The sequence below is a fragment of the Zootoca vivipara genome, chromosome 6 (genome assembly GCF_963506605.1).
Source record: "Zootoca vivipara chromosome 6, rZooViv1.1, whole genome shotgun sequence".
NCBI classification, from domain to species: domain Eukaryota; kingdom Metazoa; phylum Chordata; class Lepidosauria; order Squamata; family Lacertidae; genus Zootoca; species Zootoca vivipara.
In genome coordinates, this window is record NC_083281.1 from 18,242,225 (window position 1) to 18,269,684 (window position 27,460).

At 48.5% G+C, this 27,460-nt stretch overlaps 1 protein-coding gene across 2 annotated transcripts in view; it reads left to right on the top strand.

Moving 5' to 3' along the window:
- Positions 1-844: 844 nt before the first annotated feature.
- Positions 845-27,460, top strand: part of ACTN4 (actinin alpha 4) — a 107,923-nt gene continuing 81,307 nt past the window's right edge. Inside the window, exon 1 of one of the 2 annotated variants that reach the window (XM_035117974.2) lies at positions 845-1,107. In XM_035117974.2, the coding sequence (XP_034973865.1) occupies positions 967-1,107 (141 nt within the window). In that variant the 5' untranslated portion in view covers positions 845-966. The remainder of the gene's footprint in view (positions 1,108-27,460) is intronic. The other variant, XM_035117973.2, reaches the window with a different exon arrangement.

A 27,460-nucleotide genomic window follows, 5' to 3' on the forward strand; every position in this document is an offset into this window, starting at 1 on the left:
TAGGATGTTAAAATAAATCACTATTATTTGTGCAGGGTGCGGCTGTTTGCAGGGGAAAACACATTTAAAATTCAATTATATTGATATCTGAGTGTAAGCAATGGTTTTCCAGCAGATGTGGCGCGGATATTATAGATTTACTGATAACATGTTATCTATTTGCTGTGTTGGACAACACTCATTAATAGGTACTAATTTAATACCCACGCCACGGGATATTAAGTAAGCTCACTTCATGAATATTAACAATCCCGTGGTGATTAAACATTATCTGTTTATAATTAACGTCTTTAATTTAGAATGCTTTTAATGAGGCGCTGCCGCTATTGCGAAAAAAAGAGTAATATTAATCATACAGAACAAACACGTATGATATACTAAAACCGCCCATGAACGTAAGAGGCTGATTTGGGCGCGATTTCCCCGAGGTGAGGGAGGGTGGGGCTGGGCGCCCTCGCGCATGCGCACCGAGATAAAAACCCAACTCGCCGCTCCCCAGAGCGACAGAACCTCGAGGGACGAGCAGAGGCGGAGCGTAGAAGAGCCAATCGGGCGGCTGGATGGATGTGACCATCCCCGCGCGTGCGCAAAGCCCTCCCGTTCGCATTCCCGAGCGGCCGCTCTTTTAAATAAGAAAGGACTGGGCGGGTCCCGCTTTTGTTTTTGTTGTTATTGTGGGCGTGTCCTTGCTGGGTTTGCCGCCGCCCCACCCTCTCCCTTCCCTCGCTTAATCTCTCGAGGGATGCGCATGCGCTCCGTGGTACCGCCGCTCCGCGAGCCGGCGGAGAGGGGGGCGTGTCCGGGAGTGCGGTCGTGCGCAGGCGCAGCGGCTCCTCTGGGCAGCGGCGGTGCCCGCGCGTCGTCAGTTGGGTCAGTGCCGCCGCCTCGCACGGAGCTGGGCGCTCCTTCTCCCTCACACGGAAGCCGCTCGCTCCGCAGCTCCCGCGCCAAAGCGAATACTGTAGTATGGTGGATTACCACGCTGCCGGGCAACCCTCTTATCAGTACGGCGGCAACGGACCGGGCATCGGCGACTACATGGCTCAAGAGGACGACTGGGACCGGGACCTCCTGCTCGACCCAGCCTGGGAGAAGCAGCAGCGAAAGGTGAGCCAGGAGGCGCCTCCCCGCTTCCCTCCTCCTCCTCCCGCTTTCCTCAGCTGCGGCGCGCGCGGGGAAGGGGTTGGGGGTGGGGAGAGAAACAACCTTAAAAACAAAAAAAGAGGCGACGGTTCCTCTGATCATGTGCAGAGTGCTGCTCCCTTGGCCCCCTTCTCTCTTATCTCAGGGCTGGGATTATTATTTTTAGGTGGTCTCATGCACTCCCTCGGCGTCCCCGGGGGCTTGTGTGTGAGCGCGCGTGCGTGTCTATGTGAATCCGTGCAAGTTTAAATTTGGGAAGAAAACTAAAGCGCTAAATTTGGGAAGAAAACTAAAGGGAAGAAAACTAAAGCGCTAGAAAATGACCGAAGGGGGGGGGAGCTTGCAAGTCTTGAGTTAGGAGAACGTGGCGCGATCCTGAGTGGGTTTTTTCCCGTATGGGTTCTTCCGCATGTTGGGAAGCTGCCTCGGGCGAGCAAAAAAATGTTTTCGAGGGTGGGGTAGGAATTGGGGATCAGTAAAGAGGCTTCCACGGCCTGGCCTGGAGCATCGATCTTCAGCCTTTGCAGACCCGGGCGATCCGCCTTTAACCCAAGACTGCATTTTGGGGAGCCATTTCTCAACCTTCCTTCACATACCTTTGCATGGTGGCAGTGCTTCTGTTGTGACCACCTTGACGACCAGTGGCATAGAGAAGGTAGAAGTGTGAAAGGTTTGTGGGGGGAGTCCGAGGTAAGAGATTGGGGGGACCAGTGGGTTTTGATGGGGTGTGTTGGGATCAGCAGTGGAGGCAGCAGCAGCAAGATTACACACTGGAGGGCATCTATATATAATAACAATGCCAATAATTATTATTATTTGCGGCTTACCACTTTGCTCTGGCCTTGAGGAACTTACCTTTCTCCACCTTTCCCTTCTATTCCTCCCCTGCCTGTCTTCCTTTTGGTTTGTGTAGCCCTGGTGGTAGGGCCTGTCTCGTGTGTGTTTTTTAATTGCCCTGAGCTGCTTTGGGAGACAATGGCTGTCTGCGTGTTATTTATTGTAATCTCGCTTTCCAAAGTGCACCAGGTGTTGTACAGATAATAAAAAATGCACTTAGCTCTGAGTCCTGTGTGAGCTTTTGGCTGCTTGTGCCCTTAAGGGAGAGGCGGGGCATGTGGGGTTTTTCCCCAATGAGGGGTACATTTGGGGTGCATGGGTACCTTGCTAGTGGGTTGATGCGGTGATGGTGGACAAAGGGCAGCCTTGGGTGGGGATAGGAGCCCCAGTGTAGACTGTGATCGGGGTACAGAGAGCCCATGCTTGCTCTGGTCTGCCAAATAGTGGTTCTGAATCTGGATTCACTGTGTGGGGGTGTTCAGTGGATCCTGGGGGGTGGAAGTGAAATTGCATGATCTAGGAGTGTGACAGAGCACACCAAAGGCAAGGTGTAAGGGGAAGCTAGATTATCAGAAGGCTTGTTTTGACCTGGGCAGTCTTAGATGTGTAGTTCTGTGGCAGGTCTACTCTGAAGCAGTCCCATTGAGACTTCCCCCCCTAGATAGATGCAGTTGCCTTGTATCGAGCAACATGTGGAGGATTGTGGGTGGCAGATAGGTGTTATGGGACTGAGACTTCTGGGTGTGGGGTTTGTTGGCTTAGGGGGCTGGCAGTGTGCTTTGTGATGTGGGTTCTGGACAGGAGAAACCCAGGGGCTGCATCTTGGGGGCATAAATGCAGAAGGGGCAAAGAGTTGGCTAGGGACTGGAAATGAATAGGGCAAGGAGGAAAATAGCACGTGCTGATCCTGGTTCTGATGACGTGGAGGGTGTTATTTCGTTGTGATACCTTTCTATTTCATGTTGGGGTGGCAGTGGCAGAGTTCTTGGGAGGAGAGAAGGGAGCAAAATGTTGGCTGGGGTGGTGGTGAGGTCTGTGGGGTGCTGTTTTCTAGGTGCTGCTGTCTGCAATGGAGAGTTGGGAGGGCAGGTGTGGGCCTAGAGAAAAGGGCACATGATGCAGCTTAGTCACTGTTCAAGGTGGCTGGAGTTTGCTTATGGAAATGTTGCTGGAGGTGGGGGGGGGGTGAGAAGGGAGTGGAAGGAAGAGGAGGAGAGGCAGTGCTGGGTGGGGCAGCTTAACTTGCCTGGTGAAGAGCACGTGTTGCCAGCCATCCCTCTCCCAGCATTTTCCCTTGATTGATTCATCCTGCAGAGGGGGATGGGGAAGAGCAGCTGGAAGGAATGACTGCTGCTCCCCATCCCTCTTCCATTCTCAGCTGCTGGGGAAGCGTTTTTTAATTACAAACTGGCTCACCACAGAACACCCCCCCCCCTGGGAGACCATTTTTATGGGTGATGTGTATGTAGCAGTTCTCTCCCCACACCCCAGACTGGGGTGGCTTGGCCATGAAATGCTGCAAAAGAAGGGGAAGTTCTACCTTGTATATGGGTTTTCCACCCACTGCCCCCTTTCTCTCACCCCCACCACTCCCCCCTCCATCCTAATGTGTCTGGACTCTATTAGATTGAAAGCCTGCGGCCAAGGACTGTTATTTTCCAAAAAATGTGCAGCATTTAGACATTTTTAGGGCCTTCATAAATTAATGACAATAGTGCAAACATTTGCTGCCTTGGGCATTGCTTATAGATGATTGGTAAATTTAATTCCCCTGCTCCCCTGTAGTTAAAAGCCACATCATTGTGTGGTTTGATTGGACAAGTCCAGCCCTTGAAAGCCAGGCCTTCAGTTTCCCCTGCTGTTGTTAGCCACCTCCCTGAGGTCAGCTGTCATGTCCAGTAGCACTGACTTGCATTGATTGTGCCTCCCCCCCCCCAATCCTGGGCTGCCAGGGTTTCTGCTCTCATATCCGCCGCTTGTGATGTGGAAATAGTTGTAGGGGCAGACTGAATTCCCGAGCTGCCTGCGCTGTTTAACTGTAGCAAATCCCTATGCAGTTTGCTCAGTGTTAAAGCCATGTGCTTTGTGTGTGGCAAAGGCTTACTTTAACAGACAGCCCCGTTTATTGCTTTAGGTATCCTCCCCACCACCACCTTGTGCCTCTCAGATCTGAGAAGTGTGTGTGTCTGTACAATGTCTACAACCTCTGTCAATTGCATAGTACTGTATGTGTGTTTCCATAGCAGGAGTAGCCAACATGTGTCCAGACCACTGGCCATGCTGGCTGGGGTTGAAATAAGTTTGTTGTCTTTCAGCGTAGTTGCTCCTGTTTTAGAGAAAAAAGTCTGCTGCTTTTGGGAGACAAGAGTTGGGAACTTGGGTGTTTTTGGTTCTGCTGTTTCCACGATCATCTTGCTCCGGCACCCCCTCCTTTTACAATAATACTAACCTACCTTACAGGGTTGTTGTAAGCATTGCTGGAACGAATGTGTGCTAATACTCCAGAAGCACTTTATATAATATCATTTAGTGTTATAATTATTGAGAGGGAATACACAAGGGTGCTTTCTAAAAAGCTGTATCTTTATACTGATCGATAGCAGCTGTGTGGCGATTTCATTTTCCAATAACCTCTTTTTTTACTGGACTTAACCCTCAAGCTTCTGGTCCAGCGTTCCTCCTTCCAAGCTGCAGTGGGCAACGTTTTTCACTTTTGTCTTCAACCTCAAGTCATGTAGAATTTCTATTATAAAATCCTAGTTACATTGTTGAGTGCTAGAAGGGGGAAATCTCCCCCCCTCTTTCCCCGCCAGACCCCAGCGCCTGCGAAATTACTCCAAGACTTTGGAAGAATATACTGACTGTTGCGGACGTTGCGTTTGTATTGTCCAGCAGAGCATTTGCGCTCTGGATTTGTATGGCAAGCGGTGGTGGGCCATCTGCTATTTAGTTTAATTATCTTAATTGCACGCTGTCTTAAGGCTCAGCTAAGAACAGCGGAGCCAAATTCAAGGAAGCATGGGACTCTATACCGGCTCTGAGTTGGCAGGAGGAAAGTCCTTGCGGGAATATTTTTTTTCTGAATAGAATGAGCATGTGTTGCTCAAATAGATGTAACAAGCCTCAAGCTTTCAAGACCCTCCCTGTGTGCTCCGCTCCTCAGCCTCCCCTCCTCCAAAAAATATCTGGGCTGAAATCAAGATACCAGAGAGTAGTAGCCACTAGACTTAATGGCACGGCTTGCTGTGTGAGAGCCAAGCTCAGTGCTGCTAATGACTTTCCCATGTTCTCTGGCATAGTTGTGGCCTGGAGGGAAAGCCTGTTCGTTCACATAACAGTTGTTGGGGAAGGAAAAGGTGCAGCCTCTTAAACGCTGAACGGTAGCATCGTGCTCCACCCACTACACCTGGCGACACAGGCTTTGAATCAACCTTGTCACTGTGACGTTGCACCTGAGCTATTTTTATGGGGCAAGCGCAGCCAAGAGCAAAGCATGCCAGGCAGCATATGGCTTCCACACCAGAGGAAGGGCTTTCAAGGTGTCGTTGCACAGATGATCTATTCCTTTCTCTACCTTCTTTCCTCCCAGAATGGAAAACTTAGGTTGAAACTTGCACACATTCAGCTGTACACACTTGGCAAATGAAAAAGAAAGTTTTAAAATAAAATGGAGGCAGAAAGGGGGTGGGAGACGGGGAAAAAAAGATTTTGGCAATCCCACCTGCCATTGAACCCAATGTGTTGTGATCATAAAGGATCTGGCCTTTAGGTGCGACCCCCGGAACGTAACCCCCACGTCAGTTGCAGGTTTATTGTAATTTTTTCCTCTGTAGTACCATTTCAGGCTGAAAATCGGATGGGTTGAGTTTCATGTTGGAATGCTTGTTCGTAGAAAATCCCCCCTTGCACATTTTTTTAAATAAAAAATGCATGTAGGGGGTGTTGTGCGGTGGCTTGGCTATGAAAACTTCCCTTGATGTGTTAGTTTGCTTCATGCAAGGCCTTTCAGACATGTGTCCCTACGCTTTACTCACTTGCTGCCTAAAGTGCTGCACTGCAGCGTTCTGTTAGTTGTATAAATGAGCTCTCTCTCCCCCCCCCAATAAGCTGGTGCCCTGAACTACAACTCCCACCAGCTGTGTTGCCTGGTGGGTAGCAGTTGTTGTCCAAAACATCAGGACACCAGGTATGAACCAGGGGAAAACTGATATGAGCTGCTTCTCTCTTCCGAGGAAATTCTTAACAAGCAACTGAGCAATAATAGCCTTCTCCCTCCCATCCTCTGTCTCAGACACATTAAAGAAAAAGGGGTGTGTGGAGTCTGTTGCCACATTCAGGCCATGCCCAGAGCTTGGAATGTCAGAGAGGAGCCCATACCATAACTTGGCATTTGCCTAGGAGTTCAGAGCGTCCAAAGGACCTCTCGGGTGCTCCGTCATCCATGCCACAGTCCTCAAAGGAGGGCTGTATCTATTATCTTCATATTGCAGGGTGGGGGTGGTTTGTGTAAGGCCCTGCAGTGAGGTACAAGCTGGGATGGGCTTTGAACTGGAGAGATCCTGACTCGTAGTCCCTCTGCGGCTTTCCGTTCGCCTCTCCTGAGCCTTTCCGCCCTGCACTTGGAGAGCCGAGGCTCCTCAGCGACTTCCTGAATTGCCCTGACGTGAACAAACTGAGCCTCCCCTTTGTGAACCGGATGCACAGTTAGGTAACCATCTGGAATCGATTGTCCATAGCCATTTCAGTCCTGCTGGGCTGTAGCTCTGCACCATGTTGCTCCGGGGCCCCGAACTCTTGTTCAAACATTGTTATGGCAAAAGTGTTTGGCCAGAGAGACTCCTACTGCTTCTGTGCTGATCACACTTTGATAAACATCCTTTAAGTCACATTCTCAACCAAAGTTCAGATTTCTTCTATTAAAACAACAACAACAACCAAAACTGTTCTGGTGGTGTGCTTGGAAGTGGAAAATCTGACTTTCTTTCCTCAAGTGGCTGAAGGATGGGGAACGTCAAACTTGTAATGGTCACTTTTACCCCAAATGATGAGGAAACTGGTTATTTTCCCCACCCCCACAAGATGACAATTTTACTTTTTTTTTTGCAGGTTCCAAACTTAGAGGTTTAGCCATATTTACTCTGATATTTTGAGCTTACTTTGGAAGCAAAAGGTGTATGATGCGTTCTGCTGCAAATTCTGGGTTATGTTGCTTTTTTAAAGTGACAAATGGGCACCTTTCTTAGGGCACACGAGTCCACGAAGGTCAAGGAATGGTGTGAACTGCCACCCTATCAATTTCTGTACGTCAAACACTAGTGCCAATATTTGAACAGCGGGTGACATTCCTGTGTCGTGTGGCTTCCTGTTGCTTGTGGTTAGGCACGCAATATCTTCAAGTGTATAGGAGTCATTAGTTTAAGTTAAGGTGTGCTGGATTTGGACAATTCAGCCCTGTTTCTATGTGTTGATTGCTTCATATTGACAAATGTAGCTACTGTCTGAAAGGGTTGGACAAGGCCTGCAACCCTTTTACGTGATCCGGAAACTATCTTAATGTGGTTTGCGGATTTATTCCATACTAAAGAACTGTGCAAAGTTTTTTGTCCTCAAAAGGTACGGAGAGAGAATGGCTGTTGATGAGGAAGGTTCAGAAACATTTGTTTAAAAACTGTTGCTGATTTCAAAACTTGCAAGTCGATTTGAAGGGTGATTGGTGGTCTTTCCTTGCAAATATGCCCCCCCCCCTTACTAGCGTGCTAGTGGCTGATAGAGGAGGGATGGAGGAGGTCTGCATTGCTATGCTGGGTGTGTCTCTTTCTGTCTCTAGCAGCCTGCTTGGTTTCTGTGTTGAGCTGCAACTTAACCATGCCAGCCCACTTGCCCAGCTGCATGCCTGTGGCTGCCAAGCAGGTGCTTAAGATATTTCTGATTATTGTGTTTAATTTTTGAAGAGGTTGTTAGTTCTTGAGAATGGAGGATTCCTTCTCCCCTCTGCCTTGGACATTGCAAATCACAGCAGGCAGACATTGTAACACTTCCCAACACTGAATTATTGCCAAGTTGTTAGGAAACGTTTTTGGTGCAGTATAGGGGCAGCATCACGCCACATTGTAGAGAGGAGAAATGCAAGTTTGTATCTCCTTTGGCAAACAACGGGGAAATTCGCTGTAGTTTACTTGGCAAAAGTAAAGGGCGTTAATTCAGTTTGGAAATCTGGCAAACGTGCGATCAGGTTGTGCCTTGTGAGCAATCCAGGGGTGGTGGTGTTTGCCTACCCTTCTGATCCATTTGCTTGAGCTTTTCAAGGCCACAGGAAGGCAGACCTTGTGCTGCCGATGCCAGTGTTCAAAATTGGCGTTTTGCTGCTGGCGTGGGTCCAGTTGCGACTACATGGAGATTTACGTGTGCTAGGTTGGCAACCGCGATTTAAAAACCCTCTGCCTTAGTCCATCATTCATACCATTTCCATTTCCACTGTGTGTGCCGCCCTTTCTTGCACTGTGACAAGTGAATTGTTTTATGAGCAATCTACAGTCGAGAAATGTGGTTGAGATATTAGAATCACAGAATTGTAGCATTGGAAGGGAGGCCGAGGGTCCTTTAGTCCAGTGTTTCTCAACTAGTGTGCCTCCAGATGTTTTGGGACTACAACTCCCATCATTCCTGACCGCTGGTCTTGCTAGCTAGGGATGATGGGAGTTGTAGTCCCAAAACATCTGGAGGCACACTGGTTGAGAAACACTGCTTTAGTCCAACCCCTTGGCGAATAAATATTCCATTGTGGCGACCGACCGCAACCTAGATTCAAAGTGCCATTTGGCACCTAGCTTATATACCCAAGTTTAACCCTGCCTGATGCTATTCCTGGCTTCCATGTTGCCACCCCAGGTTTCAATTCAGGGGGTGAAGTCCTCCGGATGTTGGATTCCATCTCCCATCATCCAGCATGGAATTATTGGAGACCACGAACACTTGGAGGGCTGCACAACAGGTTTCCCATCATTCCCGATTTGAATTAAGTGGGCCAGGCACTCTGGGTTTGTCCTGGTGCAAACACACTGGTTGGGGGCGGTTGCCATTCACCCACGAGGCAGAGGTGGGCAGCAAATAGCACATCTGTGTATACCAAGGATGTCCCTTGCCTTTAAACCCCCCCAATGGAACCCCCCCAAAGCTTATCAACCCCTAAAAACTGGGCTCTTCTCCCTAAAAAAAGCCCAACAACTTTGAGCTGACCCCCACCCCCAAAACAGGGCTTCCCTTCCACATACAAAAAGCTCAACAACTTTGAGCTGAACCCCAAATAGCAGTTCCTGGTCCCAGGACTTCTTAACCAGCTTCTGGCAAGCTCTGCAAAGCCAGTGACCCTTTTAAATTGTTCACTCTTCTCCAAAACATAAAAGGGTGTGATGTCTTGCAGGATCTCCCCCAGGGGATGGTTTAAACTTGCTCATGGTATTTTTTTGGACTGAGGGGGGCCAGTGAGGCGCTGCCGTTCTGAAAACGGCCGTGAAAAGTCACTTTGGGAAGTTGTGTGTCCACTTGTGAAGTTTGCAAGTTGTGTGTGGCTGGTACGTGTCCATTTCTCAGGGAAAGTGCGGGGGGGGGGGTCTGCGTTGGAATGTGAGCTATGCACGATTTCAATAGCATTGTGTGACTGTTTGCATCTCCTGTGTTGTCCTACCGAGACTGTTGCAAATAAACAAAAGCCAGTTTGCATTCCAGCTTTGTGTTTTCACGAACTTTCCAATCTTGGAAGCTTTTCTGTAAGGAAAGCGGACAAAATAAGTGACTGCTGGCTGGTTGTACCTTGCTAGGAAAAACCCTGGCTTCTCAAGCATACTAACCTTTCTCCTTCCCTCCCACCCTTCCTCTTGCAAGGCAACGGCCGTAAATTGTCCTTGTACGTCGGAAGATCTGCTTCCAAGTTTCTGGTGGTTTGGAAGCCATAGCCAAGCACTCCATGAAAAGCTTTTCTTTTTCCCTGAGCTGGTTGGACGGGCAGGCAGATGAATCATCTCTTATTAGCTTGCCTATGTAACAAATCATGTTTTAAATTTCACTCGATTGGAGCACATCCAGAAAGCCAAGTTGTCCCGACTAAGGCGAGTTGCATATGAGCGTCTCTTGGGCTGCCAAGTTATAACAGGGCCCACTTGGCCCTAGAGCGCCCGGTCGAGGAGGTCTGTGGTTAAATAGCTGCCTTGTCTAACAGTTTGAGAGTAAGCTCTCTGTCGCTTGCCCCTTTGCTGCATGCTGACAAGCCACATTAATGGGATGTAAACAATTTGTTCCAAGGAAGCTGAAACTTGCGCAAAAAGAAGACTTACTGGAGCTACGAGTTTATGGCCTGGTTGACAGTAAAAAAATCACTAGACTTTTTGATCACTTGTTACTTAGGTGCAGTGTTAGAAATTAGCCAGGTGCGTTTTGCGACTGGATTGGGTTCCATTGTGACCTCTGAAGATCTTTGGATGCCAGGTTGGCAATAGACATCTCCATCTGGCTGGCCCTTCCAGCTTTCTTCAGCAGGTCAGCAGAAAAGGTTATTTATTGCATTTATATCCCACCTTTTTCTCCAAGAAGTTCACCCCCCTTCTCAGTTAATCCCTACAACGGCCCTGCAAGGTAGGTGAGGAGGCTATGACTGACTCCGAGAACACCCAGTGAGCTTTGTAACTGAGTGGGCATTCGAACCCTGATCTCCCAGGTCCTAGTCCGGCACTCTAACCATTACACCACACTGGCTTCCTTGAGCCCTTCTGCTGTGGGGCAGCTCTATAAATTAAGCAGTTAAATAAATATGGGGAACACAAAATGTTACCTAGAGAAGGAACTGAAATATTTTCCCTTTTATTTATTCTGGATTGTTTTTATTTGATGTTTTAATATGCTGTGAACTGCTTTGCACATCATAGGCTTGCTTTTTGGAGAGCCTGCTTCTCCTTGGCGACGTCTTATTGTGCACATGCAATGTTGAAAGGTCTGGAAACCTGTGGGTGGGGCCTGCGCTGTGGGTCTCTTCTCCCCCCCCCCCAAGAATTGGCACCATTATGATTGGTTTCACCCATGTTCCTTTGAGGGCCTTTTTACATTACAGCCATACCGTGGAATGAACCCACGGAAAACAACAAGGGCTGTCACATGGGAAAAGGGTGGCTAAATTGTGGTGGGACCCAATTGCAACACATCAAGTTTCGCCTGATCTTCTGTGGGTTATTCTAACTCCACGCTGGCCAGAGGCTGTTCACAAGCCAGGACAAACAAATTCAGCAGGTGCGGGAGAGAAAGCAATTAATCCAAATGGTCTAATAGAAATGCCTATGCATTTGGAGTAATTAGGCCTTCATTGGCAAAATCTGTTGCAATTTCTTAAATGACTGGTTCCAGTAACCTACTGACTTTAATAATGGTCCTGCACCCCAGTCAATGCGGAGGGGGAGGCAACACTTGCGTACCAGTGGGTGTTACACATATTCTCCATCTCCAAAGTTATACGACATGGGTAGGCAAACTAAGGCGCAGGGGCCGGATCCGGCCCAATTGCCTTCTCAGTCTGGCCCACGGACAGTCCGGGAATCAGTGTGTTTTTACATGAGTAGAATGTGTCCTTTTATATAAAATGCATCTCTGGGTTATTTGTGGGACATAGGAATTTGTTCTCCCTCTCCCAAAAAATATAGTCCGCCCCCCCCCCACAAGGTTTGAGAGACATTGGACCATTCCCCTGCTGAAAAAGTTAGCTGACCCCTGTTGTATGAGATCAGTGCAGTGTAATGGTTAGGCGGTCAGACAAGGATCTGGAAGACAGGGTTCAAATCCCCACACAACCATGAAGCTCACTGGGTGACCTTGGGCCATGCATTGGGGTCTACCTCACAGGGTTGCTGTGGGAGATTAAATGTGGAGGGGGGGAAATCCTGTGTTGCATTTTGAGGTCCTTGGAAGAGAAGGTGAGCTATAAGTACAACAAATAAATAAAAGCGGAGGTTGGATGGCCATCTGTCATGGATGCTTCAGCTGAGATTCCCGCATTGCAGGGGTTTGGACTAGATGACCCCTGAGTCCCTGGTCCAACTCTACGGTGTATGATTTTATGAAAATCAGGATTGGTTTAGGATTGTTGCAGAGAAGTCTAGCTACTCTTCCTCTCATTCCTTGTGACATGCCAAACTCTTGGAAGTTGCAAACTGGCATATCCATGGCGCGGCTAGACCAATATTTCAAATAAGTCTGCAGAATTGACTAGCCTATATTCTTGATGTTCCCCTTTTTACAGGAATTTCTGGCCTGAAACCAGAGCCAGCTCCCCCCCCCCTTTGACAAAAAGGCTTCCTTCCCTGAGATGATTAACCCACCGCAGGCGAGTGGGTTACTCCCAAGGCTACTTGTGACCAGGGCTCACCCTCGGAGAAAGTAGTAGAAATTGTTTAAGGATTACACAAGTTTTCCATCCTGCCTCCCCCTGAGGAGGAGGCTGCTGTGAGTGGACTGTCCCAGCCGCCCTCTTTAGTCATCTCCTTAATTTCAATGGCATTCCGCACTTTCCAGCGTGACTTCAAAAGAGCCCTTCTCTCTGAGTTTCTCCCTAGCTCCTTGCTGTATACTGGTGAGCTGCTTCACTGTAGTAATTCGAGAGGTGCCAAAAGATATACAGTACAGCTGCCACATACATTGGGAGTGGAAAGTGCCCCCCCTCCTGCTCAACTTCTTTCTTTTCTTTGGCTCTTTCAGTTGGATGTCTGCTTCCTCTCCATATAAGGAGAGGGCTGCAAACATGAAAAGCCACATTCGTTCACAAGACAGGTAGAGCAACTTCTTACACAAAGATCAAATATTCCGCTTTTTGAATACTCCCTCTGTTCCGAGAGCCTGTTGTTTTGTTTTTTGAAAGTTCTCATTCCCTACTCCTTTGCCTCATATTCAGATATCTTGTTGCAGCGGGGAAGAAAGCCAAAACCCAAAAGTTGAAAAGTGTGTGTGTGTGTGTGTGTGTGTGTGTGTGTGTGTGTGTGTGTGAAGTGGACAAATGCCAACAAACCAGAGTGACCCAATCAGTCTGCTTCTCTTCCCGCAGCCCCACAATTAGGAACTTGATTCTCTAGGCTTGACGGTTCAGTTTCGCAGCCCTAAAACCTTAGGAAGATCCTTCTGGATGAGGCCAATGGCCCATCTAGTCCAGCGCCCTCTTCTTCCAGTGGCCAACCAGATGCCTGTGCGAAACCAGCAAGCAGGATCCGAGCACAAGTGCAACTCTCTCCTCCTGTGGTTTCCAGCAACTGGTACTCTGAGAAACATTGCTGCAGATCATAGCCATCCTGGCTAATGGCCATTGATAGTCCTCTCCTCCTCCATGAATTTGCCCAATCCTCTTTTAAAGCCATCCAAGTTGGTAGCCAGCCATGTCTCCCATTTGAAGGAAGCAGTGCTTGGAAATAAAATAATTTGTGAAGCAGACTTTGACCCCGTTGTTTGCGCCAAGGGTGCAACCTGGAAGCATGCGAAGAATCAGGAAGTACAAGACTTTAGGCCTTATTTGGTTAGATGGAAGGATACTGCTTTCTGAAAGAGTTGTGGAAGACTGCAGCTACCCATTACTCCAAACAGGCAACTGTCCATGAAAATGGCATTTGTGTGCCTCGTTCTTCCCTCTCTCTCCCCTTTACAACATTTATTGCAACCTGCCCCGTGTCTTAATGATGTGCACCCCCCCTCCCCACACTATCCAGTGATGTGGGGCAGTGTTGTGATGTCATGACACAAGGCGAGTTCCGTTAAGTGCCTGCGCTTGCCATTTTGGTGTTAGCTGCCTCATTCCAACCTCAGACTTGCCTCCTTTCATCCCAGGCTCAGATGAACCTGTATTTGGCCCCATGTCCAGATGTGTGTTCCTGCAGCATCTCGGCAACCGTCCCTTTGTCCCCCGGGTGGCTTCAGAGATGAGGGCTGTGGGGCAACAACACAGACGGCAGGTGATCAGGCTGGGGCAATATCCAGACAGCAGAGGCTCGCTGTGTTATTACATTTTTTATCTTGATCTTCCCCTGGGGAGTATATCGTTCTCTCCTCCCATGTTATCCTCACTTAACACCTTGTGAGGGAGATTAACCCCTTTCCCCAAGATGATTAAACAGGTTATCCTTGCATTTTCCATAGCTAGATGTAAATGCACTCGTGTTCAGTTTTAAATGGTTTGTGTGCTCCCCGCGCCTCTAGTTTGACATGGTGCATTGCAGGCTAAGCCAGGATCCAGAGTCCTGCCTACTATTCCATGCATGCAGCCCTTTGCACCCCCTGAAAGCTGATCCTGAACCCCAGGAAGACCCTCCAGAGAGGGTTACCTCCAGCAGAACACCTGAAGGCAGCCTTCACCAGCCCTGGTGTGTGCCCTCCACATGCTTCAGGCTACAACTCCCAGCCAGGACAGCTAAATCAGTAGTTGCGGTTGGCGACTTCTGTATTTTACCCTGTAAACTGTCCTGAGATCTTACAACAACAACAACAATTTATTATTTATACCCCACCCATCTGGCCGGGTCTCCCCCGCCACTCTGGACGGCTTCCAACACACATCAAATACGATGAAGGGCAGTATATAAATCTTGACAAATTAAATAAATAGATAAAATAATATAAAATCTAAAAGCTTCATTCTGTATGTCATTAAATCAGCGGTGGGCTCATGCTGGTGCCTGATATATGGTTTTTGGCCTCATATAAGCCAGCAGCAGAGCAGTCCCACAGCAACTTTGCAGGCTCTTTGCTGTGTGTGGCCCACTCATAGCGAAAGAGGGATTCTGACTGTGGGGATGGGGAAAGAGTGGGTTCTTTGAGCAGAAGCTCTCTTGGGCTTGCAACACTGGCTTTTCTTCAGCATGGGGCTTAGAAGGCTGATGTGGTCATGGAAGAAGATGGGGAAAGAGTGTCTAGGGCACCACCCTTCTGAGTGGTGCCCCCCCACCCTCTCACTATATGTGGGAATCTATTGACTTCAGTTTCAGTGTATCTGAAGAAGTGTGCATGCACACGAAAGCTCATACCAATGACAAACTTAGTTGGTCTCTAAGGTGCTACTGGAAGGATTTTTTATTTTGTTTCGACTACACCAGACCAACACAGCTACCTACCTGTAGGGCATAGGCAGGCAACCTGCAATCCCTGTCTGCCAATAATAATGATGATGATGATTATAATAATAATTAATAATACACATGGTCCCCAATGCCTCCTGAAGCTGCCCCAGTCTTCTATCACTTTGGAGTTCGTTCCTGTTTGTTTGTTCATTATTTTTCTTGGCTTTTAGAGGTGCATTCCATTTATTTGATAAAATTATATACACACGAACACATGGTCCCCCCCCCCTGCCTGGCCGGGGGAGGGGGGGAAAGCTTTTTTTACTACCTGTCTGAGAACCAATTGGGCTTCTTCCATATGTGCATCAAAAGTCAGAAAGGAATCCCTTCCACTTGCTTTCCAAAACAAGTAGCTGTCTTGGTCTATTGCACTAAAACACTCCTCCCTTGTGAGTAGACCTGCATCGGAGTGGGTGCTCTAATCCAGGGGTCAGCAAACTTTTTCACCAGGGGGCCGGTCCACTGTCCCTCAGACCTTGTGTGGGGGGCAGACTATATTTTGAGGGGGGGGGAAGAGAACGAATTCCTATGCCTCACAAATAACCCAGAGATGCATTTTAAATAAAAGGACACATTCTACTCATGTAGAAACAGGCTGATTCCCGGACCGTCCATGGGCCGGATTTAGAAGGCGATTGGGTCGGATCCGACCCCTGGGCCTTACTTTGCCTAGCCATGTTCTAATGTTACAGGGAACCAGGCAGAGGGCCTTCTCGGTAGTGGCACCAACCCTGTGGAATGCCCTCCCACTAGAGGTCAAAGAGAACAACAATTACCAGACCTTTAGAAGGCATCTCAAGGCAGCCCTGTTTAGGGAAGCTTTTAATGTTTGATGTATTTCTGTATTTTAGTGTTTTGTTGGAAGCCGCCCAGAGTGGCTGGGGGAACCCAGCCAGATGGGCGGGGTATAAGTAATAAATTATTATTATTATTATTATTATTATTATTCTGAAGCAGCGTCATTTGTGTTCTAGGTTAGTTAGTTAGGGAAATGGGGGGGGCTCTGCCCACTCCTGGCTTGCAGCCCCCGAGGGAATAGTGTCCTCAACAGAAAAAAGAAAAGAAAAAGCTTGCCCAATCCTGATCTAAGAGTTGATCTCCTCTTACATACAATGCTGAAACGGGAGAGGTCTGCCCAAGCGCCTGCATGAATGTGGCCCGATGCATCCCAGGGCCAGCGCACAGTTTGTGCGATGCCATATGATAATTGCAGGAAGCGTAAGGAATTGCTTCCTGTTGTGCGTTGGGGCTGCAGCGGAATAGAAAAGAGAGTGGAATAGCATTCTGTGAGTGTCATATGTCTGTTCTGCTCATGCATGGATCGCACTGAATGCAACCCCTAACTTATAATGGTAGCAGAATTCAGTTTATAGAATTTGGGTTACTGTGGCACAGTGTTTCGATGCTATTTTTAAGCACAGAGCATTAGCGACTCTGTCTGCACTGACTCCCCTGGTTAGGCGGCTTGTCCTCACTCTGGACATGGAAAAGGCTGCCTTATATCCTGAGTCAGTATTCTAGCTCAGTATTCCCAGTGCTGACAGGCAGCAGCTCTCCAGGGCTTCAGCACAGCTTCCCCTCGAGATGCCAGGCCCGGAGGATGGGAATTTCTTTATGCAAAGTGGTTCTTCTCATATTTTGGATTGTGGTGGAACGGGTGTAATCCCTGCAAGGATTGCACACACGGTTATCCCAACTTGTGTTTCCTAGTGGGAATTTCACCCCTTCTCTTTGACCTGGCTGCTGATACTCCCTCAAATGTCCTTCATAAAAGAGGGTCAGGTACAGATGAAGTGGTGAAACACTAAGCGGAGGAATTTCCTTCTTGTCTACTCTCTCTCTCTCTCTCCCCCCCCCCCATTCTGAGTTGCAAATTCCACTGGGATTTAATTTTCCTCCAGCAAGACAATGCGTCTGTGGCTTCCCTTGGCAGCCTGTGGAAATAAGGTCACTTAACTCTAGTTTGTTGGCCTTTCCTGTTCAGGCTTCAGATGGTTTCATGTGCTTGTCAAATACTGCAAGGCGACGCCAGAGTACATGCACACAGAGAGAATGGCAGCTGCCCCACTTTCCCTGCCCAGCCGCAAGCCAACAGAGATCCCTCTCCTTTCTTCTTCCTGCTACAGGGCTTCATCTCTTCTTAACAGACGCCAGGCACCGCTTGACGAGTAAATGGCTCATGGCAAGGCAGTTTCTGCCGAATACGACATTTTGTGTGTGTTGTGTTTCGATTTTCCCCAAGTTCTCCTGGCTGTTGCTGCTACTTTTTGTTTCAGAAGAACATGCCAGGAGAGGATGAACTGTTATCTACTAAAACTTTCATAGCTGGATGTATAATTCAAAGCGTTGCTTCTGTACGGGGCTCTGTAACCTAAATCCGGTTGTGTGTTCATTCCCTTCCTCGTCACTCTCTGCTCCTTTTAAAACTCTGTTTCGCTTCCTCTCCCCCCCCCCCCCCCGCCACAATCCCCTGGCAAGTGGAGAGAATTACCGCTTGATTTCCCATGATGTTACTCTGCAAATATTGTTAAATTATATTTGGATCTGGAAATCTGGCAGCTTGGGAAGAAAGGAAAGATCCCTGTTCTGCTGGGGTGGTGGAGGAGGAATCCTGAGAATGTTGAAAGTGCAAACTGAAGAAAGGAAAAGAAAAATCCCAACAGTCTCAAACCAGCTGTGACTGTTGCCTTTCTTGAAATGCAACCGGCAGTTAAGGCATCAAAGTGGCAGAGGAAAATATAACCCCAGCTGAAAAGAGGGCAATTAGCTCTGTTGGTGGTTCTTCCTTAATTGAACATATTGCGTATCACAGACCTCCCCCCACCGACATGTCAGCAGGAATGCCACCTACATGGCTCCCCCGGCTTTGTATACAAGGCAAGCTGAACATGAGAGATTTGGTGTTGCACAGGATGCCACAATGGGGCGGAGCGGGTGCTGTGCTGAGACAACCCCAGTTTTGGATTGCTTGATGAGTAAGGTGCTTCATTGCAGGAAGGGTTTCCATAGAGGCGGGGGTGGGGGAAAGGGTTTTTAATCCTCCCCATCTCGACTACCCCTTGGCTAAACAGCACACTTGCAAAATGCCTGCCCATTGAAATTCCTACATCTGCTATCTTCAGCAGGGAGGCTCATCTGTATAGTTGGATCCGGTAGCTGTGCATGAGGGTTATTTGTGAGTTTGTTGGGGTGTGTGTGTGATTAAGGGTTGCATTGACACCGGTCGTCAGCAGTTGCAGGTGAAAACATTTGCACAAAAATCTCTTTACAAAATCTCGTTTACAGAAACGGTGGGCCAAAATTACTCTCTACTGATGAGTAGCCAAGTGACTTAGAATAGTAGTGGCAAAGATTTGGCCTCCTATGCAGCGGACGGCAGAAATGGAAGCCATGGGGAGTGGCAGGGCCTTTGAAAGACACCGAAATTGCCTCCTGGGCTGGCCCCCATGAGGGCTGGAAACATAAATTGAATCCAGCAGGAAGCTCAGCATTGTGCTCCGCATCCTGGGTAAACTGAAACAGCTTGTTTTGCACAGTGGCACTCAATAGGCACTTAGGTAATAGAGGCAGAGCTTTTTAGTCTCCTGCAACAATTTCTGTGGTCCCTTCCTTCATGTGGGACTGATAGGTGTATGCAGGTGAACACACCCACATCTGACAGGACCACCCACAATGCCCGAATGGCTCTGCAACCCTGGCTGTGAGGGTGGGGTGCCATTTGGGCTCCGTAGCAAACAGCAAAATTTCCTGGGCCAGCGCTGAGCTGGATGGATTTGCCAGAGCAGCAATGACATGTCTGGAGGAAGGAGTTGGCTTCCTTGCAACGGGCACCAAGGACTGCCAGAAAGGCAGAGGTTGATGGAAACAATATCAGAAGTGGAGCAGAGGTGCAGGATGAGGCTGGGCTAGAGAGCACGGTCTTGCTACTAGCACAAAGGAAGCTTCGACCGCAGGCATGCCACTCTGGAAAAAACCATTGCCCTGTGTGGAGATGCTTCTAGTGTGCGTTGTGGGGTTTCCCCCTTTACTTCCAAAGCAAGCCGGCTTCATGAGCTACTCAGGTGTAACCCGGCTGCCTTGTTGACATGGCTGCCCTGCTGCTGGTCTTGGACCAAGGGGGCACCGCTGAGCCAAGCGTGATTTCTTGAAGCCGGCCCTGGCATGAGGTGCGGTGGTTTGCCTCAGGCGGCAGATGTTGTCCAGCAACAGATTAAAAGGCTCACAGGTCTGGCTGCTGCAGGAGGCCCAGCCCACTGGGAGGTTCTCCTGCACAGGCCCCATTGAGATGGATGGGAACTCCTGCCCAGCTCAGCGAGGCTTGTGCAGGAGAGAACCTCCCAGTGGGTTGGGCCTCCTGGTGATCGGCAAGTACAGATGCAATGTGAATTTTCTGCTTCCTCCCGCCCCCCGCCCCGAAAAAAATCTTAAATTGGATCTCTTTAAGCCTTTTTTTTAAAAAATGAAGAAAAGTGCTAAGTAAAAACCCTGCTCGGAAAGTGAATGCTGAACATTCTCCTGTTTCCTGCCAGATCCTTGGCATCCTAAATGCCTCTCCTGGCAGAAGTGCCAGTCTGTTCAACTGGGCTCCTTCCATGCTTTCAGATCTCCCCTTTCCCCCTCTTCCATGATGAAAAGGCAGAGGAGGCAGCCTCCCGACAAGTGGCACTTCACATGAGCCTGACGCTAGAGCAAACTGGCTGAAGTGCCTTGGCCGGCACTGCTAAGTGCTACTGTGTGGGAGGCTTCAAGCTTGCAGTTTTGGATTTCTCCGAGGCCAAAGGCTGGGCGACTGGCCATCTTGTGGCAGGGAGGTGGTGGCATAGGGAGCAAATACGCTTTGCCAGTGAAATGGTGGCTAGGGGTAACCTTTGGCATCTGCAGCGTGTTTTGAGGGTTCAGAGCCCTTCGCAGGCGTTCTTGCCACAATTTTGAAATCTCCCGGAGCCGAATCCCGGCACGCTCTATAAGGTAGCTGGTTTCCCTGCACGTTCTCTGTGCTCATTTTGCACTTGAGCGGTGAGGTAGGTTCGTTTTCATTGGGAAGGGTGTGCCCGACTTCAGAAAGCCGGAGCCTCCCTTCGGAGACTCATGTGCTCTTAAAAGGGAATGGCGAGCACACCTGTTGCAAACTCTCTGGCGCTGCAGCACAGTGGCGGAGATGGGGCTGGGAAATGATTCACCCCAGCGCAGCTTCTGTTTCAGCGCTCTCTGCCTCTCCCTTCGCAGCTACCCTTTGTCTCCCACAAAAGCAGTTTCCTGCCGCCGTTCCTTGGCTAAATATTGCAAAATTAGACCCAGGCTACAGCCTAATAAGGCAAAAGAATGATGGGAATCCTCTGTGTCTCGCTTTCCCCTTGAACTCTTCTCTGTGGCTTCAAATGTGGGGAGATGGGGGCATTTTTTAAAAAGGGAACAGAAGTATGCCAATGAAATTTCTGCAGTGAAACTCCCCAGGATAATACCTCAGGCAGCTGTTGCATTTATTTTCTGCTGGGGTCCACAATTTATTTTATATACGGTATATATATAGAGAGAGAAGGTTGAGCCATTTATAGGACGTTTCAGAAGCTACCTGCAATCCACGTACTAAAGAGGTACCATTGCTGCCGGTCCAAAGCGGGCTGGTGAGGGACAGGTCAGAGCTACCACCATGCCACAGGAAGTGCCCTTTTCATGAGGTGCTTCCCGTTTTCTGTCCTGCTTCCCACAGAGCAATGCTTGTAACATGCCTTGATCCTTGGATAAGGGTCTGGTTCTGTATGTGGAGCAGAATGAGGGGGTAGAATGGGCTGTATCACTCCAGAGCTTGGGCAGGGGGTGCCACTTTTCAACGCTAACCCCCCCCCCATTTGGAAGTATGTAGAAATTCTGTGCACCTGACCGCCTTTCCCGCCAGTGTGTTGCTGTGGTTGGAGTGTTGGATGAGATCCTGGGAGACCAGAGGTCAGATCTTCAGCTGGCCACGAAGCTCACTGGGTCACCTTGGGCCAGTCACTGCCTCTCAGCCTAACCTACTCCACAGCTATGTAGCGGGGGAGGGGGGGGAGAACCACCATGTAAGCCACATTGAGCTCCTTGGAAGAAAAGGGAGACATTATTTATTACTTTTTTTAATTGAATTTATATACCACCCTATACCCCAGGGTCTTAGGGCAGTTCACAGAATAAAATCACAATATACATAATAAAAATAAAAACAACAATCCAATAGCGCCCCCCCCATTTTTTAAAAGGGCATAGGATGTAAATCAGATCAACCAAAGGCCTGGTTAAAAAGGAACATTTTTGCCTGGCGCCTAAAGGTGTACTGTATAATGAAGGCGCCTGGCAAACTTCCCTGGGGAGAGCATTTCACAGATGGGGAGCCACTGCAGAGAAGGCCCCGTTCTCGTGTTGCCACCCTACAGACCCCTCAAGGAGGAGGCACACGAAGGACGGCCTGATGAACCCAGGGACCAGGTAGGGGCATATGGAAAGAGGCGGTCCTTGAGGTATTGTGGTTCTGAGAAAAAAATGCAATGTATAATAAGTAAGTACCGGTAGTCTGTTCTGCCACCACATTCTGTTGCATGTCTCGGTCGAACAGACTCCCCTGAGAGGCGGCAGACACTCCTTCCTTGGAGGTTTGTAAACAGAGGTTGAATGGCTGTCAGTCATCTGTGAACTAGTTGCGGTTCCTGCATTGCAGGGGATTGGATTTGATGACCCCCTGGGGCCCCACCCAACTCAACAATTCTCTGTCTCTATGTCAGCTTCTCTTTCCAGTAGCATAGGGCAAGCGGCTGTTTTGGACTGTGTTTCATAGAGGACTGCTGTGAAAAGCTTGCCTACTCCTATTCCACCCCCCACGTTCAATATAAAACATAAGTTGACCTTCTATGTATTATTCCAAAACGGCAGCGTGTTTTCTCACGGGGCATTAACTTCCGCTTCTGCAGTGCCATGGCTCTGCTGGCTTGGATGCATGCAGTGGGGTGGCTGACTGCAAAGGTCCTGCGTGAAATGAGCTGCGGAAACGAACATCTCACTGCTGCCGCCCACCCAGCTCTATCAGTCGTCTGCAAATGCTGCTCATCAAAGCACATCCAGAGGTCTGGATGCCTCTTTAGCTAGGGAGCTCATTAAGGCTCCTCTCAGATGGAGATGGAGCCTGGGCAACCTGTCACAGACTAGGCTCTCTGGCCTCTGTTTGCATCCAGTGAAGCTGGCACTTCCATCTCTTTCCAAATGAGCTGCAAACATCTTATAACAGCTTTGCTGGGCAATGGAGCAGTTGCTTAGAATTGTAGCATTGCAGGGGTCTCAACTTAAACCATCTAAAGCTTAACTGTGGCTTGGCAATTTGGAAGTCTACTGTGTGCTCAGCTAAATAGAGCCTGCAGCTACAAATGCACTATATCTCTGAGTACCAGATTCCAAGAGCAAATGAAAGAAAGCAATTTATTTCACTTCCTGCTTGTGAACTTCCCAGTGTCAAACTGTTAGCTTTTGGGACCAATGAGGACATCACAGTCACCCATGATTTGTTGTGATGGGAATGGAGAGCCTTAGCAAGTTAGCATGCTTTCCCCCTGCTCTGCCATAATCTGAGGGCCAGAAGTTTTCACTGCCACTCCTGATTGACTGCAGTTCAGCATGTTGTCCGAATCCTAAGCTGTGGCTGCCCTTAACTGTGGTTTGCTTATAACAAGTCTGCTTCATAACCCATGGTTTGGAGTTGGCTTATTTCAAACAAACAGGTAGTAAATATACTGTGACTTGTTTGAAGCGGGCCAGCTTCATAACCCAGTTTTGGAGTTGGCTTGCTTCAAACAAGTTTTAGTTAAGGTTAACCACAATCTGTTAGGTTCGGACAAATTAGCAGCCTGCTGTTAATCAAAAATGGAAGCAAAAGCTTCTGATCTCTTTGTGGCTGCGCTGGAGGAAGCTGAGCTTGGTAGTGCAGAAGCCCAAAACTCTCTGTGACTTCTTCCTGTCACAGTGAGCCACGCAGGCTGTAATCAGGGATAAAATTCCACTTAGGAGTATTGTGGCATGGTTGTGTTAGGCTTTAAAATGTTTTAGTATTCTTTTAATATTTCGTCAATTCTGATTGTAGCTTTGGACGGGCATTTGCCTAGAAAAATAAATAGGTGAGGGGGTATATTGACACCTTTTAGCACGGCCACAGACTGGTGAAGCAGCATCCGAAATTTGCCAGGTGCCAAGCGCATTTTGCGCCTGACGTCTTCACCACCTGGAGGTGCGTGTCTGGGGATCCTTGGATCTTGCCTGTTTTCTCACACTTAACATCGTGTAGAATTCTGTCCGTTATATTTTATCTGCACAAATCTGAATGAATTTCAGGAACCCCAAAGGTCCTCTTGAAAAATGCAACTTCCGAGCCATCTGGCCCCCAAAATGGCAACTGGGCATTCCGTTTGGGCGACTGTAACCCTGGTTTAAGGAGCCGTTTGGCACCTAGATACAGTGGTACCTCGGTTTAAGTACACAATTGGTTCTGGAAGTCTGTACTTAACCTGAAGCGTACTTAACCTGAAGCGAACTTTCCCATTGAAAGTAATGGAAAGTGGATTAATCCGTTCCAGACGGGTCCGCGGAGTACTTAAACTGAAAGTACTCAAACCAAAGCGTACTTAAACCGAGGTATGACTGTACATGAGTTTCTAACACTGTGCTGAAGATAGCCTGCGAGTTGAGAGGCCATGAAATACGACAGCAGTCTTTTACGTCGCTCTTAGAGCAGGAGAAAGGAGTCACTGCCTCGTTCCACACCAGTCTTTAGCAAGCCCTCTTTGCTGCCCCACAACTGGCCTGTAAACACAGGGGTGGGAAACCTTTTTGCAGCTGGGGCGGCATTTCCTTCTGGGCCACCTGCCAGCAGTAAGCAGGTCCAGAGGCAAAAGCGGGTGGAGCGAGAAATGTACCTTTTACCTTCGTACATTAGGCTAGTTCCTCCACTCACTTGCACAACCCTTTCTGCCCTTTCTGCAAAGGCGTTGTCTGAGTTCAAGAACGCTTTCCAGCCAGACAAAAACACCCAAGGCCAATGCGAAGCAGGACCACTGGGGGCTCAACTGAGAAGAGGGGGCTTAGCTGTGCAGGGGATGTGGCGTGGCAGATTTCCGAGGGCCAGATAGCGAGGCTTGGAAGGGCCACACCTTACCCCTCGGTCTGAGGTTCCGCATCCATGTGTAAAATGGCTCACACCTGTTAAGTTTGAGGGTCATTTGGGACAATGCCTCACCTCTTTTCCATGGAAGCTTTTGTTCTTAGGCTTGCTGAGGCACCGGACAGCCAGAGCAGCCTCCTGCCTTTGGAGGCCTTCAGAGGAAGTTCCCTAAAAGACAACTTAATGGTCCTGTAAAACGGAAGTAAGGGGAGCAGAGCAGAGGTGGGCTTTTTGGTACCTGGGGCAGAAAAACCAAATCTGTTGATTGAATGACCACCTCTGAGCACGCGCCAGAAGAGGTTCACCGTGTTTTAACGGCAACAACGAAACCTTTCCCCGTTTTTCAGTTCATGCCCATCTTTTTTGCCGCTAATCACCGATTTAAAGCCTCCTTATTCTAAACCTTTGCACTCACTTTCTTTTCACAAATCTGTAACGGTATCCATACCTCCAAACCTTAACCCCACACCCTTTTTTGTCTTCGCCGTCTCCAATTAAGCACCACCATGCGACTTAACGTTTGCAGAAACCATGCTGCCCGGCCCTCTGTTCAGTAATCTGATTACTGTTAGGCAAATCTTCTGCACGCCTCCCCCCCCCCCTTTCCCCTTGTTGACTTCACCATTGGGCTGCCTTTTAGAAATGCAGAAGTCAAGAGCCTCCACCTGTGCTGAGATTGAGTGGCAGGTTCCGATGTCTTTGTTGAATCGGGGAAATATCCAGCGTTTGTGGTCAAATGAGCCTTAGTCATGAATTTTCGGGGGGGAGGGGGGCGGTGCAGAATCCTTCTCATCAAGCAACTATGTTTAAAAATAACAGTAAATAACTCGTGCCATGAGGTCAGCTGCTTCTCGGCTGCATAACTGCATGGATAACTGCATAATGAGTCAAACCTTTCCTTAAGCTCCCCGTTCCGCAGGGTGCGGTGCAAGATGGATCAGTCTGACGAACCGCCACCTATGGAGCAGGCCTGAAAAAAGCAGCCTCTCCTAATATTCAGGGGCACCATGTGTCTGGCAGTAGAGCCTTCATGCCTAGTAGCCTGGGATAGATCAGTTGGCAAAGCATGAGACTCTTAATCTCAGGGTTGTGGGTTCAAGCCCTATGTTGGACAAAAGATTCCTGCATTGCAGGGGGTTGGACTAGATGACTCTTGTGGGCCCTTCCAACTCTACAATTCTGATTCTAAAGCCGTTGTAGGGCTGGGGGGACCAGTTCACATTCCTGAACTTTCATGCTGATTATGCCTTTCATGCTGGAGCCACCCAGAGTGGTTGGGGCAACCCAGTCCAATGGGTGGCATATAAATAATAAGATTATAACAATAAAAATAATAATTAACCTCCTGGTAGAATGGCTATGGCTGGATAAGGTTCCTGGAGGGTGGGAGCCAAATGACAGTCGATTTTTAACACTTATTTCATTCAACTTTTTCATTATCATTTCAAAAGCATTTTGCAAAATAAACCCCCACAAAAGAGCTCTCAAAGGCAAAAGCAAACAGCACAGCAAGAAAATAAATTAACAGGTGGGAAGCTGTAAGGTCTCTGGTTTATGGAGTTTCACAAGGCTGAGACCATCACAGAGAAGATCTTACTTGTAGCGCAGACTTGCCACTTCCTAGGAAGGCATGGAGCAGGGCTTAAGCAGATGATCTTACATGCTGATGGGGGCTTCTGTGGGAGAAGGTGTTCCTTGTGATGCATCAGGTTCCACTATTCTGGCCTGACCAAGAAATGTGACCCAAGATGGAACACTTTGGATAGGAGCGAGGGGTGTTCTATAGCGGCTGCTATCACTAGGGTCACCAAAATGTCCCCAACCACATCCACATTTACTTTTTCCCAAATAAAAGTAGCCTTGAAGTCACTTTGCCAAGTAAGTTGTATATACATTAACTAATAAGTGAAGAGTGCTGCTGGAAGGAATTTTTTTATTTAATAAGTGAAGAGCCATTCATCCATTCTTTGCTATAGGGGGGGGGATAGGTGACAATTTGCCCATAATATATGTGTGTGTGTGTGTGTGTGTGTGTGTGTGTGTGTGTGTAATATATCCACGTGCATAACAAGCAATATATGGTTCCTCTCCTGTTATAATACCGACGACATGCATTTTTGCTCATCAAGTACATATGAAACTCTGTCCCCTGGATTATGTCGCTGTCTAAGAACGAACCAAGAAATGATGCTCTAGATTGAGAGAGCTCCCAGCTTCTGTCTGAAGTTTTTTTTTTTTTATCCTGCTCACCTGTGGGATTTGCCCAAAGAAGCACAACATGCTTGCGGTTTTCCAACAGTCAGAAAGAGCAGAAAATACACACTTTGTCATCTCAGGAGTTTTGCAGGTTGTGGTTGTAGGTGGGTGGTTGTTGTTTTGTGTGTGTGTGTGTTTTGCTTCCAGTTTCAAAAAAAGTTTATCTAGAATCCTGTGCTGCCCCGGCAGAGCTGGTCCAACCAGCCTTGAAGTTCAGTTTGTCCTGCATTTCCCTTGATAACTGTTCTCTGAGGACCTAAAGCCCAGGGGTTGCAAAAGGACATGTTTCACAGGCAAGGATGGTGGAGCAAAAGAAAAAAAAACTCACAACCCCCCAAATAGCCTGCTCTGGAAAGATTCCCTTGTGTATTGGCATTTCCTTGAGCCTCTTGATCTTCCACTGTCTATCTTTTGCTCTGATCATAGCATTGCAAATATGTACATAGCTGCGTCAAAATTAAGAATGCTATGGGGGGGGGTGGAGCTAGTCTTCCCTATGTAGCAGAACTGTAGCAAGATGCACTATGAGTGGCAATGTTTAACATGGGAGCCAGCCACTGGAGGCTGAAAGCATCCCTTTGGTGAGTGCCAGCTAACCCACCCAGCTGCCGACTCAGAAGCAAGAGGAGTTGAGGTTAGCTGAGATTCCTGCATTGCAGGCGATTGGGCTAGATGACCCTTGGGGTCCCTCCCAGCTCTAAGATTCTAAGTGTCAGGCAGGTGGACTGCTCTGGGGAAGGTGAGGTGTCAGGCAGGTGGACTGCTCTGGGTGAGGTGGGGCTGGGGCCGGCAAATGCCAGTTGCCAACCAGTAATCTAGCATTTGGGGTGAAGTGAAAAATAGTGTAGGAATGTGACACTCCTATTCTGGCTACAGCAGTATGTGATTTCCTAAGGTGTTCTGCAAAAGCCCCTCATTT